This window comes from Drosophila melanogaster, chromosome 3R (genome assembly GCF_000001215.4).
Source record: "Drosophila melanogaster chromosome 3R".
NCBI lineage: Eukaryota > Metazoa > Arthropoda > Insecta > Diptera > Drosophilidae > Drosophila > Drosophila melanogaster.
The window spans coordinates 26,440,109-26,457,865 of NT_033777.3; the positions used below are offsets into that span (position 1 = coordinate 26,440,109).

Genomic DNA, 17,757 nt, shown 5'->3' on the forward strand with positions numbered 1-17,757 from the left:
GACGTGCCTCATAATTCGCCACGAAATCCAAGTTGATCCAAATAAATACCAAGAATGAGTATCATTTATGGTCTGGCAACCAAAGTTCAACCTTAAAAATGGAGATCCGACACAAGTCAAGCTTTGGTAGCTGATACCATCTCAATCAAAGGCGAATAAACATTTTTAACTATTTTCAAGTGAGCTCAAGCAATGTCTGACTTGTACAAATGAATGTCAAGCGCTGCTGCAGCAGCAAATAAAATTAGCAATAAATTTAAATAAATAACTGCCTGGCGATATTAGATCATACGAAATCTCAGGGGGCCGTCTACGCGTACTCGTGGTAGCACTCAAAACACTCGAAACGAAACCGAAAATCCATCCGAATCGGAAATCACTCAAGAGAGTGCGCCAAAGACCAACTGGGACCGTACTATGCGATACAGTACGATACGATACGATCCGATACGATACGATCCCATCCGATCCGGCCAACGCAAAAAGCACCCACACATCGGGTGGATGTGGATATTTGGGGAAAGAGAGAACTGGTTTCTCTTCAATGACTTTGTGCTGAGCTGTGCTGTGTTGTGTTGTGTTGTGCGCTGGGCTGTTTTGTGTTGGCGTTGGCGAGCGCCAGTGGGTTTCTCGGTTTATTGGTCGTCGCTGAGAAAACGAGACTGTGCTGCCTTTTAATGCGGCATTTCATTCATTGATCGTTCCAATAGCGCGCCGCACGCTCAGCGCAGCGGACAAGTGAGCCAAAAGTCCGACTTCCACTGCCATCGCCGCCCACCTGAGCCGCTAACCTGGCTAACGGAGTCAAAGCCAACTGGGGGCAGTAGTCAGCTGATTTAGCTGCCACCGCATCCCAAGCCAAACCAAGTCAGACCATCCCAGCGATCCGCGAGATATATCTATTCAGTGCACAGCCGACAAGCGCAGCAGGCGGACGCAGCGCAGCATTTTCTCCGTGTATTTTCGTATGCCATCTCGGGATATTGGATACAGATACAGATTCCGAGATACAGATACACAGAACGCGAGCGACGCGCACTCATAGATATTTTTAGCAACCGGCCTCACGCACACCGCCGCACACATTAGTACCGCCGCACTGACACACGCGGCTTGCACGTTTTCACGGAAAATCCATTCTTCGAGGCTTTTCCAGCAGGCCCAAGATAAACACAACTCAAGAATGCGCGAAAACCGTACCGAAGTTATTATCAATAGTTAAACCAGCGGCGCAATCACAACCGCAACAACCACAACCACCGCAATATTAATTCAAACCAAAACAAGTTCCAGAAGTTTTTGAGGAAATAAAAACTGAAAACAAACCTTTTTTGTTGTGTTAACATGCCAAATTTATGCATGAGCTAATAACTTTAAATCCGAAAAGAATAAAAAAAAGTCCAAACAAAACAAAATTCAAACAAAGATCGCATATCAAAATTAGTTGGGTGACTAATTAGACAGCGCGTTGTCGGAATTTCAATTTGCATACTTTGGCGCAACTTTAATGAACCAAAAATTAAAATAAAAACATCAACAAATCTTAATCAGAGTGCACAACTGAATTCAAATCATCCTGAAAGACCAATCCCGCAGCCATACATTGTTGGATTTATGAAATCAAAAAGGTAAATATACCGCCGCCATTTATCAGACATAAGCGTTCAGATATAGAAAAGATATAGAAGATCTGCCCGATCTCTTGTTGCCGCCCCAATAAAAATAGACAAAAGGCATTCCTCTGTCCAATCACGTTAGTGGCTGGCAGATGGGGCAGGGCGGGCTTTTAAGAAACTTCTGAAACATTTATTTGTCCAAGGTGTTGAAAAGCCAGATGTGTGCAGGGGAAAATGTTTTCGAGCTGCTCAGCAGGGAAAACGGCGACGACAGCCAGTTGTCAACTGATTTTCAAAGGTTACCGAAGGGAAGCAGCAACTTGGCTGCGTTTGTTTGCGACCAAAGTAGGGGGAACAGTTTAATTAATGTGCAAACAAAAGCTGTGAATTCTCATCATCAATGAGAGTCCCGCTTAACCTGCCACTCACTTTAAATCTGTGATGTGCTAATCAACGCCGGCATTTATTTATTTACTTTCATTTTCGCCATACCATTCGGCAACAAGCACTATGTTTGCCCAAATAATCGAGTAAAATTGGTTTCTGGCAGCCAGTCAATCGCCGATTTTAATTTGGCATTTATTTATTTAATATATTAATATATTATTCATTTTGTCGAAAGCTAAAATAAACTAGCATCTCATGGGCTGACTCAATACATGATTAAAAAATGTTATTCGTCATAAATATTTTATGATTTACAAAAAAAAAATTCGCCAAAAATACACGCATTAATCGAGTCAAATTTTAATGATTTTTCTGCCATGGAAAGGTGCATCTAAAATTAAATTAGTTTATGGACACATGAGTCTATTGCTACCCTATATATACTTGCCTACCTCATTGTTTGCTGTCCCCCTGACCCAAATCTCGATCGTATGTGGGAAAAGCCAGCGCCCCTCCTTGCAAAGAGACTTAAACAATAACAATAGCAGGAATAAATCAAGAAAAATAAAAGTTAGTCGTAGGCAAATGCCAGAGACCTGTCAAAAAATCAAGCAAATCAAAAGCCGATGGGTAATACAAAACCACACAGAAAGCTATCAAAATATAACTCATACGTATTCGTATTTATCCACACGGTGGTGGAAGGGAGACGGTGAATGTAAACACGGCCACATCACACATACGCAGTGTGTGCCAATTTTAATAAACAAACTCAACGTAAATGGAAAATCAAACAAAATCATTTGGCCAAAGCAATGGCAACAAATCAACAGAAGAAAAAACAAAACGAAATAAAAGGAAAGAAGCGTAAAAAAATCAAAAGACGGCAAAAAAAGAGATGGGTAAAATAACAAATAAGAACTTGCCGCAGGCCGGCTAAAAATAATAGCTGCCAACGGTAGCACACACGAGACTAGCATCAGGGGGACGTGCAACGTGCAACTGGCAACAGCCAACAGCACGAGACAACAGCAACCACACACACACACACACGCGCAACTAGCTAGGCGAGCAACAACAAAGGTTATAGACTATAGGTGACTATGTATATAGTATCGGCAACAAAGTCGAAGCCGAATGAAAGATTTTGACGCTTTCCACAAAAAGCAAATTAAGAATCACAAATCGAGGCAGATAAAAAATAGATAGAGCGCTACGAAAATAAGAAAACGAAAATAGTGAAGGAAGAAAATTCAAGTTGCATACAATGAAAACTAATTTTAGAGCTGTGGAAAAGACAACAACAACAAAACGAATCAAAAACACGGCAGGCACAGAGACAATCTGAATCAGTCGGAGATTCCATAGCGAATCGGTCCAGAGGGCAGCTCTTGAAGTTACGAAAGACAAAGCAACTTTGGATTTCATTCAAAAGCAATAATTAAAGTTGAAAGTTTAGTTCTTGATGATGATTTTACTACTTTAGTTACTTTTTCAATTGAAGGATTACTAATATTTATAAATCAAAGTTTAGATCCGTTTACCATGCTAACTTTATCTTGTCAAGAGAAAACATTGTTCAAACTAAGTCATCTACCCTCGTTATAGCAATGCCTCATGTGGTTCAGTTGCTTTTTTTTCCGTGCCCAAGCAGCAGACGCTTCATTTTCCATTTAACCGCACCCGACTGCCGAAATCCTTGAATTCAACAATTCCTCCTGCCCCGATTTTCCCCCCGGAAAACCCATGGGCGCGCAGACAAGCGTGCAGAAAAAGTTCTAAATTTAATGGCTACACCTAAAAATGCAGCGACTGCAACCGAACCAAAAGTGAAGGGCAGACTGCAGAGGGAGGAGGAGCCACTCGCCGGTAGTTTCAAGTGCACTTCGGCTAGGCCTGGCTAACTTCCCCGTCCCCATTCCCATTCCATCTGATTTTCCCCAAAAAAAAAAAAGTATTTTATATATCTGTGGAACGGGCCGACCCACCCACACGCCCCTGCCCCGCCCCTCGACCCCTTCACGCCTCGTCGCACGCACGGCTCGCCTTTTGTCTACCAAACTGTTGGTAAAAGAGAATGGGATCAGGAAAAGGGGTGCACTGAAACAAAATTCTTCAACTGCAAATAATTGTAAGGAAAAAAACTTTAAGAATTTTTTGTTGTCAAAAAGCTCAACATTTTATTTGAATATGAGATCTTATAAATATATCATATAACAAAAACACAACTTAGTTTGATAAGCTGAAATGTTATAAGCAGTAATCAAACATAACAGCTTTATTGTATTTGATTGAACGTATTTCTTTCACATTCCTCCGATTTTTCTCAGTGTCAAAATGAAATGTTGGGCTTTTGTGTAAGAGGAACTGTTCTATGTTTGTTGTCTGTGCATTTCAATTGGGCGCTTTCTGCATTGTGCCGGCGTGTAATTGAAAACTTAAGCAGAGGCACCACCCCGCCCTCCTTCCCCCCCCCCCACCGCTCACTTTGTCCACGAAAAGCGCGCAACAAATTTTCCAATCAACAGAGAACGAAACAGGCCCTATGCACTATAAACTGCGCCCCGCTAACTTCCTGCTCCACTTCCTTGCAGCATATCCTGTATCCCTCCGGTTGCGACTCCGAAAATCAGGAGGCCGCTTGTTGCTGTTTGTTCAACAAACGTTTATTAGCCGCGAATACTTTTAATCGCATGCAATTTGTTGATTGCGGACAGTCGTTGCACTTTCCACGCTTTTCCACCCACCCAGCGAAAAGGCCCACTTTAAGCACACGGAACTAGGTAATTTTCACGTCGTTTTGGACCGGAGGGCGGGAAAATGGGAAAATTGGGCGGAGGGGAGCGAGGGGAGTGAGCAGGTGAACAACGTTTGCCGCCCCTCTTTGAAGACGGTGCACAAATTTTTCTGTGTTGCGCGCTTAATTGCAGCTTGTTTGTTGCATGTCGCAAACTTTTCACGATGCCCTTACAACTCAAGTGGGTTCCACTGACTTGGGGGCGGGTCTTTTAAAGAATGACATTCGTTTCGTACCATGCTTTAAAAATAATGTATTAACGAAATTTATATGTATATAGATATGTAGAGTAGAGGATAGATACTAAGCATATTCTAAAAGCATTTAAAACTTTTTGAAAGGGCATGCAATCCATGCGGATCTTTTCCAACTTAAAAACTTCTTTCTGCTGGGTCTTTAAGCATTTCTTAGGATTGCGTGGTAAAAATTAATTATACCTCGAAACAGGGGCGAAACGCCAAAAGAAAATGCCGGCACGAAGTGAAGAACCTAGCCACGTGTTGAAAGTTGAGGCAGGGAAAGGTGATTTGAATGGAGATTTGCTGGGATTTCAAGATGAGCTGTGCTGAATCTCTTGGCATGCATTCTCTCTGGTTTTTTTTTTTTTTTTTTTTATTGCTGCCAGACAAACAAACATTAACGGTAATCGAAGAAAAGTGCTCACTTAAGGAGAAACACCTCATAACTCGTTTAGGCCAAGCCAAGAGCGAGCTCTGGGAATGGTCAAAGCTATGCAACAAGTGTCAAGCAGGCCAACAACGAGCCAACATGCTGGCAATCCAAGCCAATGCGAGCCGGATTGAATCGGGCAAGGTGGCCAGAATCGTCTAGTGCCAATTTTGGACAATCTGCACTAAATTGTCCATTTAAGTGGGCCCGGCTAAACCGACTAACTCGACGTTAGCTGCTCCCCTTAGATCAACTGACTGCAATCAATCTGGCTGCATTTACACCTCTGCATTCAGACTGGCAAACTGGAAGGTTGGAAGGCTGGTTAGCTGACTAGCTGGCTAGCTGGCAAAATGGCAAACTGGCGATTTATGAGGCCAAGGCACGTTACGTGCAAGGGCGTTAGCATCGATGCAGAAACATTTCTATCTCCATACACATTCGCACAGACCATGTGTATCTGCAACTGTTTGGGAGGTGGAAATGACGGCGTTGCATTGCGTTGCGTTGGCTTCATGTTACATTTTCATGTAACTTAATTCTTGCATTAAAATGCATTCATTAACCGTTGCCTTTGTTGTTTGTTTTGCGCTGCTTTGTTGCATTTCCAACCGCCGAACAGTCACCGCAAAATGTATCCGCCCCGCATTCAACTCTCGATAGAGGGGAAAATATTTCATATAGCTGACCTACCGCACCACACAAAAGAAAATAATAAACATTTCATTTACCGCACAAAACTTTCCCCATTTGAAATGAAGTAGACAGCGCCCTTGGCAATGACGGGAATTTAAAACTCACCATTTTCCTTTCACGAAAAATATTTTATAACAATCAACATTTCTGGGAAATTTTATCTGGCTAGTGAACACAATCTACTCATGTTTCATAAACAATCTTGTGTGACAAATAGGAAAACACCTAAAATCTGAGGTTCTCTTAAAATAGACCACTCTTAAGCAAATTATTAAACTGGTTATGAAAATTCCTAAAACTGTTGCGATAAAGCATTTAATTACAGAAATAAAAAACTGTTCATCAAGGCAAATAAAATTTAAATTAGTCGCTAGTTTATGAACAATTCCATTCATGCGGCATTTACGAAACATAATTTATTTTTCTTTCTCATCCGTATACTTGTTTGTATATTTTTAAAGCAGCCAATTTAACGAGGTCTTAAAATATTTTTATGAACTTTCGTGTTAAAAGTTTTATATAGGCTAATTAAAGTTTTATTGGAATTTTGTATGTATTTTCAAAGGCTATAACAAAAACTAACTTATTTAACAGCTTAGGAAATCTTTTGAAATTTATGGATAAGTACTTTTAGTTCTTAACAAGATTAATGACAATTTTTTTAAATATTTGTAGCCTACTCATTAAAACAAATGCACTTGTTTGCGTTTACATTACTCATACGATGTGAAATACGTAAAACTAATATGGGCTTACCAGAATTCAACAACTTGAATAAACCATTTTTAGGAGTTGAGAAGCCAGCTCATAGAGTTTTTTGCTGGCAAATATGACTCAGAGGCCGATCGAGAAGATACTGGGAATTTTGTAGATTACGCAACGCAATGAGCAATGAGAAATTTCATTTGGCAGACCAATTTGTTCTTGCCCCCGCTGCTAAATTGTATTTATTAGTTTTTTGGTTTGATGCGTTTCGTTTCGTTTCGTCTCGGTTTTTCGGCTTCAGTGGGTTTTATGACGGAAGCACTACTCAAGAATCGACTTCAGTTCATTGAAGCCAATTCGAGAGCCGTTTACGGAAGTTTTTGGCGGGGTGGGTCCGAAAATAACCGATTCGCTTCATTGCACAAGCCCCATATGCTCTCCGATGTCTTTCGAAAAATAGTACAAAATTGTTAATTGCCCCGGGATGGGATGGGATGGGTTCGAAATATATATAACCTAGAAGACCCTCGACTAAAGTCTGCCTCTGCACTCCACTTTCAGATGAAGTCCAATACGTACGAACTGCACAACTACGCCGATCTGAATGACATGGCCAGAGCGACGGACTCCAAGGATTCGCGCAAAAGGAAGACGGCCAGTGCTCGGGGCGAGAAGTATTCCCTGCGACAGAAGCGACAAAAGAGGGGCTCCAACGAGGATGGGGAGTCAGCCAACCTGGCTGACTTTCAACTAGAATTAGATCCCATAGCGGAGCCGGCTAGTAAATCGAGGAAAAATGCACCCACCAAGTCCAAGACGAAAGCACCGCCACTGAGTAAATACCGTCGGAAAACAGCGAATGCCAGGGAGCGAACCAGAATGCGTGAGATCAACACGGCCTTTGAGACACTGAGGCATTGTGTTCCCGAAGCGATCAAGGGCGAGGATGCGGCCAATACCAACGAGAAGCTGACCAAAATCACCACCCTGAGACTGGCCATGAAGTACATCACCATGCTGACCGACTCGATTCGAGATCCCAGCTATGAAAGCGAATTTATAGGGGAGTGTCTGGAGGAGAGTGCCAATCGGGAGGCGAGAGTGGACTTGGAAGCGAACGAGGAAGCCGAGGTGGAGCTACCCGTTCCAGTTGCCAAGAAGCCAGCCAAGACAAAGGGCAGTGGTAAGAAGAGTTCCGCCGCGAGCAAAAGACAGAGCCAAAAGCAGGCCAAGATAGTGCCCCAGATACCACCGATAAGTTCCGGTGAGTCGTGCTACGCCACCTCTTCGATTGGATCGCCTGCCTCCTCCGCCTACGCATCGCTCTCCTCGTCATCGAACAGCCACAGCAGCAGTAGCAGTCCGGGACTGGAGCTGGACAGTCTGGTGGGATTGAACGGAATCAGCGCCCTGGACTCTCTGCTTCTGGATACCTCCGATGGGGATTCCCTCTCCTGTCTAAGTCCCGGCTATGGAAGTCTACTCACTGGCAGCGGGGAATCCCTGTTGCCCGGTTGCCGAGGTGATCTGCCCATGTCGGGTCTGGAGAAGTCGGATGTGGAGCTCAGTCTGCGATTACTGGACCAGAGTTCCAAGGATTCCTTCGACTTTGCCAGCGATCAGCAGCCGTCGGCCTGTATTAGTTCGTTCTCCGCTCTGGATGGGTATCCATTCGACCTGCTGCACAGCGATTTTCCGGATATGTTTCTCACGTGACGCGTATTTCTTAGCAACCCTAACTACTCTCCTTTTAAGCCTAACCCTCGTCTTAAGTTAGAGTGCGAGTTTTAACCCGACTTTCACTATTAGCCATTACATGCGATGCGCCATTGAGGCGGAATTCATTGTGTCATAGCAAGCAGCTGACAGGATAAGTATATTCACATCCTGCGAAGGCAAAAGCTGCTCACCGCCACATCCACATGATAGCTCAACTCAACTAGTGATTTAAGCATTTCTTTGTGACGCATTTCTCGTTATCCTGTAAATAAAGCACCCAGTGTTGATTCAAACAATCTATTCTGTGATGGGATTTTGGATCCTTCAACTTTCAGAGATATGAAACAGAGTAGACTCTTAGATTATTAGTTTTAAATGGAGCGATTCTGAAATTGATATTAGGTAGCCGCAATATAAATCATACCTTATATTTGAGATCAATAGACACACATCGAAATGGCAAACACTTTTAATCCTGAGGAGGACTTTCCGGAAGTCTACAAGGTCTGCAAGTTGTTCAATCCGAGCATAGACGATCTTGAGAAGATTAAAAACGCAATGGATCGTGAGATTACGATGGGTCTGAGTCGCGATCATCACGATCGTTCGACCGTTCCGTGCCACTTGAGCTATGTACAGGATTTGCCAACGGGCAGGGAGCGTGGTCAGTTCTTGGCCCTGGAGATGATGCCCACTAACTGCAGGATAATGCTGGTGAAGTTCAGCAGCGAGAGAGATATCTACACCAGTTCCAAGTGCGTGATTATGCCGCATACTGTGGCAGCGGGTCGAGGAACCGAGGTCTTCACCTTTCTGGCCACCAGCATAGCAAATTTTGTGAAGGAGAAAAAGGTGGACAAGGACAATCTGCCGCTGGGCATAGCCTTTGCCTTTACCCTAAAGAAGTTGGCTTTGGATGTGGGTATCCTTGTGTCGTGGACCAAGGAGTTTGGAGCCCAAGGCGCCATCGGCAAGGATGTGGTCCAACTGCTGCGCGATGCTCTGGCCAAGTTTCCCGAAATCTCCGTCGATGTCATGGGTATCATCAATGTCGGAGCCGGTTCGCTGCTGGCTCTGTGCTGGGCCCAACCGGATACCCGAATTGGCTTGATCATGGGCAGTATTGCCAATAGCTGTTATGTGGAAAGGGTCGAAAGGTGCGAAACGTACGAGGGTGATGAGTACAGAAAGCTGATGATCATTAACTCGGATTGGGCCCATTTCGGGGATACTGGGCAGTTGGATTTCATACGTAACGAATACGATCGCCAGCTGGACACCGAGTCCATAAATCCGGGCACTCGGATCTATGAGAAGTTTAGTGGAGCTCTTTGCATGGGAGAATTGGTTCGCATTATAGTGCTTCGCCTGATGAAATCGGGCGCCATCTTTGCCGAGGACAGGCGTGATTACATAGGGATCCAGTGGAAGTTGGACATGGTGTCGCTGATCGAAATCGTCTCGGATCCGCCGGGTGTCTATACGAAGGCACAGGAGGTGATGGACAAGTTTCGCATACGTCACTGCAAGGAACGGGATCTGGCTGCCTTGAAATACATCTGCGACACGGTCACAAATCGTGCTGCCATGCTGGTGGCCAGTGGAGTTTCCTGCCTCATTGACCGCATGCGCTTGCCACAGATCTCGATCGCCGTGGATGGCGGCATCTACCGCCTTCATCCGACCTTTTCCACCGTTCTTAATAAGTACACCCGTTTGCTAGCCGATCCCAATTACAACTTCGAGTTTGTCATCACCCAGGACAGCTGCGGAGTGGGAGCGGCCATAATGGCGGGAATGGCACATGCCAACAAGTACAAAACGGACGCGAAATTGTTTACTATGGACTACTAGATATGCATAAATAAAATTTTTATTATGTCTGCTTAAATACAATGACAACATATACGTTTGAATTTTCCATGTTGTTAAATTTTCCATGTTATTCAACCAGAACGTCCAAAGCAAGAATTGAAATTTACCTCATGAGAAAGTCAACTAGACTTTTAACTCATTCTCTATTCGGCCCTGTATTTAAAATTTTGTTTCATAACAAAACAGTTTGTGGAGGCTGTAATAGGAAAATGCCGAGCCTGGTGAACACGGAAATTGAAGCCGCGGTCAAGGGCTTCCTGATCGACCAGGAGAAGATGACCGAGGTGGTGGAGCGCATGACCAAGGAGATAAAGATGGGCCTGGCCAAGGACACGCATGCACGAGCGGTGATCAAGTGCTTCGTCAGCCATGTGCAAGATCTGCCCACTGGCAAGGAGCGGGGAAAGTATTTGGCCCTGGATCTGGGTGGCTCTAATTTCAGGGTGCTTCTGGTGAACCTGATTAGCAACTCGGACGTGGAAACCATGTCGAAGGGCTATAATTTTCCTCAAACTCTGATGTCCGGATCGGGAAAGGCGCTTTTCGACTTCCTTGCCGAATGCCTGTCGGAGTTTTGTCACTCCCATGGCCTGGAGAATGAATCACTGGCTCTGGGCTTCACCTTCTCGTTTCCGCTCCAGCAGCAGGGACTCTCCAAGGGTATCCTTGTGGCCTGGACCAAAGGATTCAGCTGCGAAGGCGTGGTGGGCAAGAATGTGGTGAGTTTCATGGCGTTCAAACTATTTACGTGTGGTTCTATTAACATTTATATTTAACAAATGAATTTCTTTTAATATGCATTCCTAGGTGAGTCTTCTCCAGGAGGCAATCGATCGAAGGGGCGATCTAAAGATCAATACCGTCGCCATTCTCAACGATACGGTGGGCACTCTGATGTCCTGCGCCTTCTATCATCCCAACTGCCGGATTGGATTGATCGTGGGAACCGGCTCCAATGCGTGCTATGTGGAGAAAACAGTAAATGCCGAATGCTTCGAAGGATACCAGACCAGTCCCAAGCCATCAATGATAATCAACTGCGAGTGGGGCGCCTTTGGGGACAATGGTGTTCTGGAGTTCGTTCGAACTTCCTACGACAAGGCAGTCGACAAGGTAACACCCAATCCCGGCAAGCAGACGTTCGAAAAGTGCATATCGGGCATGTATATGGGTGAACTTGTACGTTTGGTCATCACCGATATGATTGCCAAGGGTTTTATGTTCCACGGCATCATTTCCGAGAAGATCCAGGAGCGATGGAGCTTCAAAACCGCCTATATTTCCGATGTTGAAAGTGATGCACCTGGCGAGTATCGCAATTGCAATAAGGTCCTTAGCGAATTGGGCATATTGGGCTGCCAGGAACCCGACAAAGAGGCCCTGCGATACATCTGCGAGGCGGTGTCCTCCAGGTCTGCCAAGCTATGTGCCTGCGGCCTGGTCACCATTATCAACAAGATGAACATCAACGAGGTGGCCATCGGCATAGACGGTAGCGTGTATCGCTTCCATCCCAAGTACCACGACATGCTCCAGTACCACATGAAGAAGCTCCTCAAGCCGGGCGTCAAGTTTGAGCTGGTTGTTTCGGAGGACGGATCCGGAAGAGGAGCGGCTCTCGTGGCGGCCACCGCAGTCCAGGCCAAAAGCAAGCTCTAAATTCGAAGTTGATATTCTTCAAATGCATGGGAAACGTTACGGACAATGATATATGAGCACAAAATTATGGAAGAAGAAATAAAGATTTAAGGATATAATGGGAACTTTTAATATTATCCTTTCAAACTTAAAATTGTGTCCAGAAATCCGATTTGAATTATGGCGCCAAAGATATAATAATTTTCTGCCTTAGTGGCAACACTGCACATCCATAGTATTTTTTAGTACATGCAGTATTTTTAGAATATTTATGGAACGATAGGGATGGGGTAACACTATTTTGGTATAAAAGCCAACTCGCCATCTGGTAACACTTGGAGTTTGCAAACATTTATCTCTCGACCAATTTAAGGAATTTGAGGCAATTAGGGCATTCCTGTGAGCTTTTCCAGGCCAACTGCGATTACTTCAAGCCAAGACAAACAGGTGGGTAACCAAGCAGGCCGTGCCCCACCGACCAGACCAGCAAAACACCCCCATTTCGGGCGGTGCTGGAAAAAGCAAGGCCAGCTGTCCATTTGGGATTTGGACACTCCACTCTGAGCATCAAGATGATTGCCCTTAACCAAATGCATCGGGCGCTGCAGAGCGAGGCCATTAATGCCATTATCCGCCTTTTCAGCGACAACATGTCCCAAGGCGGTGGCACTACTCCAGCGGGCGGTAATCCCACAGCGCTCCAGGCGACCGGAGGGGGCGTGGTCTTCAGCAAGGTCTTCATCCAGCGCGATTACAGCGAGGGCACCTCCGTCAAGTTCCATACACGGCTGCCCGCTGAGCTGGAGGGCATGGTGACTATATAATACTCTATATTATCTGTGGGATTATCATCCGAACTCATATCGATTCTCGTGCAGATTGAAAGACACGTCTTCGAGGCCACCATCAATAGGCTAAACGAGTTCTACGCCGAGGCGGAGGAGGGATCCTGCGGCACCTATTGCGAGGGCTGCATTGGCTGCATCACGGCCTACTTGATCTATATGTGCTCCGAAACGCACTATGAAAAGGTGCGTCATTTGGGTTTGGATTACACACATGTGGGTCAATGCAATAGAGTCTAGTTCCACTAGGGAACTATTAATAGGGATTAGAGTCAACAATTTCACAAATGTCGATATGCGATCGTATAAGTTATCAAAGTTATTCTCGTTAATGTCCTTGTACTCAAGGTTTTCATATCTGTTTAAGGTATAAAGGTCAGAGAACTTGATAAATCAAGTAGTAGTATTACTTGCTAATTAGTGATCGTGCTATCTGTTATACGAGTTTAAAATAAGGCAGTGGCACTTCCAGCTCTATTGCCTGCACATACTAATGCTCTTTCGCCCCCACAGACCCTTCGCAAGATATCCAAATTTGTGGCTTCCCAAAATGAACGCATTTACAACACCAAGGGACTGCAGCTGATCGATCCCACTTATCGGGGACTTCGCGTCATAGAGATTACAATATTCGATCGTCCGGGGCGAACGTGACTTCCGCTTTCCCATTCAGCCAACGAGTTTTTCATGTGAGATCGAGCAGCTACAGTCGCATCAACAGGCATGTGAAGGAGAAGAGTCCGTTTCAGCAATTATCAAGCAAAAGTCAGCGCCATCAGAGTGCGTTTCCAAAAATATAAATCAATAAAAAGCTGTGGAAGCAGCTAAAGCTTTATAACCTATAACCATATGTGTGAGTATCTCAGATATTCCGCACTCAATTGCAAACTGAACTAACTAACATTTACTTTCGCATCCTTTCAGCTTGGCAAAAGCAGTGGCCAGAGCGTTTTCGGGGCATGCGACTTAGTCACGGGTGTGCTGGTAGATGTGCCTCCGCTGCAGCCACATACTGTATGCTAGATTAGCCGTTAATGATTAGCCAAGGCAGTGTACGGCCAGTTAGTTAGTATTTATGCAATAGCAGGCATAGTCATGTAAGTGAAAAGCTACCGAAACTGCATTTTGAGCCGAAGCAAGAAGCATCAACATATACACACATTCGCATATGTTACAATTGTTTTATTAATCGGACCGAAAGGCCAGCGAGAATTGATTGTTTTGTAATTTGAAAATGAATAGAATTGTATACATCATGTTTGTAGTAGTTGCCAACAATTCGATTGTCTAATGTTGTAATTTCAATATGGCATTAACATTTGCATAAATACACACACACATAGTTCAAGCTTAATCAGACATAATGCATACGCATAACTTTTTCTATACAATACTTACCGATTTCAAACAGCGCCAAATGAACTTACACATAAATCGAATCGAGAATCGTTCGATATTTAATATAAATCAGCAACATTGATTAACATAGTTATATATCTTATAAGAAAAATATATATATTGCCGTCATTTAAACGCGCCTACAACTGTTTTCCTGCGGCGGGTAAACATCGAATTGGAAGCAAACAAGTTAAGCAAAATGTGGCGTGCAAAATTTGTTTTTGCTGATTTTCAATTGTATTTCGCTATTTACTTATCATCTGCGGATATTTGTTATTGTCTGGCGTAGAAAACTTTCGTATATATAAAGGCCTCTAAAGCCTCGTCTTATACATTCACGATTCTTGCAAAGCCGCACAATGAAGCTAAGCACTTATCTATTGGCGCTCGTCCTATTCGCCGGATTCTGCCTGCTGCAGCCTTCCTCAGCCCAGACCAATTCCACCACATCCACCAACACCACAACCACGGAGGCAACCACAACCACCACTGCCAAGGCCACAACCGTTCATAGGAAACATTTTACGATCCGTAATCTCCACTATAAGACAGTGCGCAGGATCCATGTTAACAAGAAATCTGGTTAATAAGATCTTTAGCTTACCAAACAATGGCGAATAAAAAATACCTAAAGAAAACACATTTCTAATAATGGGCACAACAATTTATACTTCTACATACAGATCTTTTTGTCTTTCTGTTTATAAGTGTGTTTTTTATGAACATACTTTAGTTCTCATTTAGTTTACTTTCTACGCATTTGTTTGCCAAGTTCATGGCCAAGTTCCTTAGGTTTTGACTGCTTAGATATAGCATAATAAATGAAGTCAATAAACGAAATGGGGCTGCTATTCTAAGCTAGAAACATCTATTTATTCCAATCGTAGCATTGAACAAAATCTACTTTGAGAACACCTTTGGCTTTCATTGGTTCGCCCTTTACGGGGATAACCAATATCTTTAACTAGCTTTAGTATCTGTGATTAAGAATAAAAATCCTGACTAGTTGTTGTACCAGATTTCAAGTCGAAACAATCCAGAAAACGTTTATTTCAGCAGTAAGCCTAATAATATACAACATTTCTACAATAGGCTACTTGTATATTTTTCTATTTAGGTTTAAAGCAACAAAAGTTATACGGTCTTTTCTCTCTATTAGATGACTACACCGGCTTTTATCTGCGGATTTTCATTTTCCTTCGACGCACCAAAAAATCATACTATAACATCAAATAATAAATTCTTGTCCAGGTTCCATCTTTCAGTGGTGGGTCGTCCTAATCCTTCAGCATTTTCCGTTCTTACTTGCCCGCATCGTTCATGTTCTTGGGCAGACTCAACAAGGAGTTGATTAGCTCCGAGTTGCGCTTCCTGATGGGCACGGATGGGCCCAAGGAGTTCTCGAGGATCAGCGGATAGCGACAGAGAGTGGCCACTTGGCCGGGACTGAACTGTCCCACGCCCACGTTGTTGAACCAGTCGAGGAGATCCCGATTGTACTCCTTGCGCACATAGCGCTCCTCATCCGGCATGGCCATGGCGCCGCAGTATCCCCACTGGCAGCAAATGGCCAGAAGCACAAGGGCGACAAGGTACGTGTAGCGAGCCATTAGTCCGAGGAGCTGGAAGGATGGCCAGGAGCAGGAACTGAGCACGGAACACCTGCAGCAGGAGACTTGCGAATGAACGTCGGTTGGCGCATCCTCGACTTATATAGCAACCTGGACTGGATAACCCACTGCGGGAGACCGCCCGACCACGCAACCCAAGAGCGTCAGTATCGGTGTCATCCGCAGGACCAATACATGTCATCCGCAGGCAGCGGCGGTCCTTTAGCCCAGGCAAATACGGAGTCGAGTTGGAGCCACGCAAATATTTGGTTATGCAGTGTTTTATGTGCCAACATGCAGGCACCAAATCCCATTCAAGTCCAGCGATATTTGTACGGGAAGGCAGCTCACTGGCGACTCCATGTGGCACTCAAAAAAAAGGAGGATACCCAATTTAGGCACTTCTTTAAACCAACTTATTTATTGGATTTAAATAATATACGATTGCAGACAAAATTGCTGACCTTCCATTAAAACGAACCTTATTTGTGAATAATATTTTGCTCAATTCGTTTTCTCTCTGTGTAATTGTGTGATTAATTTTAGAACGAAGCTCGTAAAAATACCAATCTTAAATATATATAAAACTTAATAGCTAGCTCGGCAGTTGGGCCGTTTTGCGAAATTCCAGCTTGTTCCTTTGTTTGATCACCAAACTGTGTAAATATGGCCAAAAAATTTCGCGCGGACGTAATTGGCGAGAGCAAAATGCAAATATTTGCTGAGAAATTCCGCCAATTGTCTTGGTCACATATAAAACTCCCAGCCTCCGAAGTGGTAGTTCATCCGAGCAACGGCATCACCGAGCACACCATGAAGACAGGACAACTGGCACTCCGAATCCTAGCGATAAGCCTATGCATTTGGGCAACCAACGCCTCATCGCCAACCACCACGGAGACTACGACGACCACGACGGACAGTGACACCACCACCACGACGACAGCAGCCACCACGACCACCACCACCGCGTCCTCCTCCTCCTCCTCCTCCTCCTCGAAGGTCCATCGCAAGCGGTTCAGGATCAAGAACCTCAAGTACTCGATTAAGCGCAGGGTGCGCGTCTACCGTGACACCAGTGCCAGTTCCACTTCCAGGAACAGGACCAGGAATCGCTCCGGAAGGCGGGTCAGTGTGCGCAGCCTCAATAGGCTGCTGCGACGCCGCAATCAGGGCTAGGTTCCAAAATCCACATCAAGTCATATCCATACATGCAATAAAAGCAATTTTCCAAAAAAAAAAAACATCTGAGTATTTAAAACCATAAGGATAATAGAAAGGTCAGTACTAGAACGTGTGAAAAGCGAAGGATTCCCCAATGGTTGTTGCACATGTCGTATGCGTAATATATGCCAAATTACTTACCTTATTTGAAATTTTCTTTGTTCCCATCAACAGGTTGCCCCTTCTAGCATGGCTGTGCCCAGTCACACAACGCACATCATCCTTTATTTATGCCTGTTCAATGACTTCACGTGCGGCAAAAACATTGACCCAACTCCGCCCCCCAACCAATGGGCAAACATCGGATATATCTCGACGGGGTAGGTTTACGATGACTATAACTTTCCATGCAGCCACATTACCCAGCAGTTTGATGGCCAAGGCTCGGCGTCGTTCACTCCGACGATTTGTTTGCACTGCATTTGTGGCCAGACCCAAAATCCGGTGGGTGGAACGCGGACTCCGCGTTTATCGTCCACCGTTTGCCGTCTTAAAAGTCAGCTGAAGCATTTAATGGTCGTGGTGTGACTTGGAGGCACACATAAGTGAAACACGCATGGGTTCGATTTCGGTTGGGA

The 17,757-nt window shown here is 44.5% G+C and overlaps 7 protein-coding genes across 9 annotated transcripts; 6 read left to right on the forward strand and 1 right to left on the reverse strand.

Moving 5' to 3' along the window:
• Positions 1 to 669: 669 nt before the first annotated feature.
• Positions 670 to 8,883, forward strand: tx (taxi). Of its 2 annotated transcripts, none has more exons than NM_001300614.1 (2): positions 670 to 1,628; positions 7,432 to 8,883. In NM_001300614.1, the coding sequence occupies exon 2, from the start codon at positions 7,432 to 7,434 to the stop codon at positions 8,584 to 8,586; it is 1,155 nt and encodes a 384-aa protein (NP_001287543.1). In that variant the 5' UTR covers positions 670 to 1,628; the 3' UTR covers positions 8,587 to 8,883. The 2 variants fall into 2 exon arrangements, with proteins under 2 accessions (NP_001287543.1, NP_524516.2); NM_079792.3 differs by having other exon boundaries at positions 1,429 to 1,628.
• An 87-nt stretch (positions 8,884 to 8,970) lies between these two features.
• Hex-t1 (Hexokinase testis 1) lies at positions 8,971 to 10,477 on the forward strand. The gene has a single exon (NM_176567.2). It carries the CDS (start codon positions 9,046 to 9,048, stop codon positions 10,441 to 10,443), a length of 1,398 nt encoding a protein of 465 aa, NP_788744.1. The 5' UTR covers positions 8,971 to 9,045; the 3' UTR covers positions 10,444 to 10,477.
• Positions 10,478 to 10,562: 85 nt separating this feature from the next.
• Hex-t2 (Hexokinase testis 2) lies at positions 10,563 to 12,219 on the forward strand. The gene is made up of 2 exons (NM_170272.3): positions 10,563 to 11,183; positions 11,272 to 12,219. Exons 1-2 carry the CDS (start codon positions 10,575 to 10,577, stop codon positions 12,121 to 12,123), a joined length of 1,461 nt encoding a protein of 486 aa, NP_733151.2. The 5' UTR covers positions 10,563 to 10,574; the 3' UTR covers positions 12,124 to 12,219.
• Positions 12,220 to 12,425: 206 nt separating this feature from the next.
• On the forward strand, positions 12,426 to 14,477 carry CG5447 (uncharacterized protein). Of its 2 annotated transcripts, none has more exons than NM_143221.4 (5): positions 12,426 to 12,549; positions 12,746 to 12,914; positions 12,981 to 13,133; positions 13,461 to 13,800; positions 13,872 to 14,477. In NM_143221.4, exons 2-4 carry the CDS (start codon positions 12,753 to 12,755, stop codon positions 13,599 to 13,601), a joined length of 456 nt encoding a protein of 151 aa, NP_651478.1. In that variant the 5' UTR covers positions 12,426 to 12,549; positions 12,746 to 12,752; the 3' UTR covers positions 13,602 to 13,800; positions 13,872 to 14,477. Both variants share the same exon structure in this region, with proteins under 2 accessions (NP_651478.1, NP_001262986.1).
• Positions 14,478 to 14,685: 208 nt separating this feature from the next.
• Positions 14,686 to 15,004, forward strand: CG43117 (uncharacterized protein). The gene has a single exon (NM_001260387.2). It carries the CDS (start codon positions 14,705 to 14,707, stop codon positions 14,930 to 14,932), a length of 228 nt encoding a protein of 75 aa, NP_001247316.1. The 5' UTR covers positions 14,686 to 14,704; the 3' UTR covers positions 14,933 to 15,004.
• A 349-nt stretch (positions 15,005 to 15,353) lies between these two features.
• Pdf (Pigment-dispersing factor) lies at positions 15,354 to 16,033 on the reverse strand. The gene has a single exon (NM_079793.3). It carries the CDS (start codon positions 15,953 to 15,955, stop codon positions 15,647 to 15,649), a length of 309 nt encoding a protein of 102 aa, NP_524517.1. The 5' UTR covers positions 15,956 to 16,033; the 3' UTR covers positions 15,354 to 15,646.
• Positions 16,034 to 16,768: 735 nt separating this feature from the next.
• CG14237 (uncharacterized protein) lies at positions 16,769 to 17,134 on the forward strand (the record flags this gene model as incomplete). Its single annotated transcript, NM_143222.2, has 1 exon — positions 16,769 to 17,134. One exon carries the CDS (start codon positions 16,769 to 16,771, stop codon positions 17,132 to 17,134), a length of 366 nt encoding a protein of 121 aa, NP_651479.2.
• Positions 17,135 to 17,757: the final 623 nt, after the last annotated feature.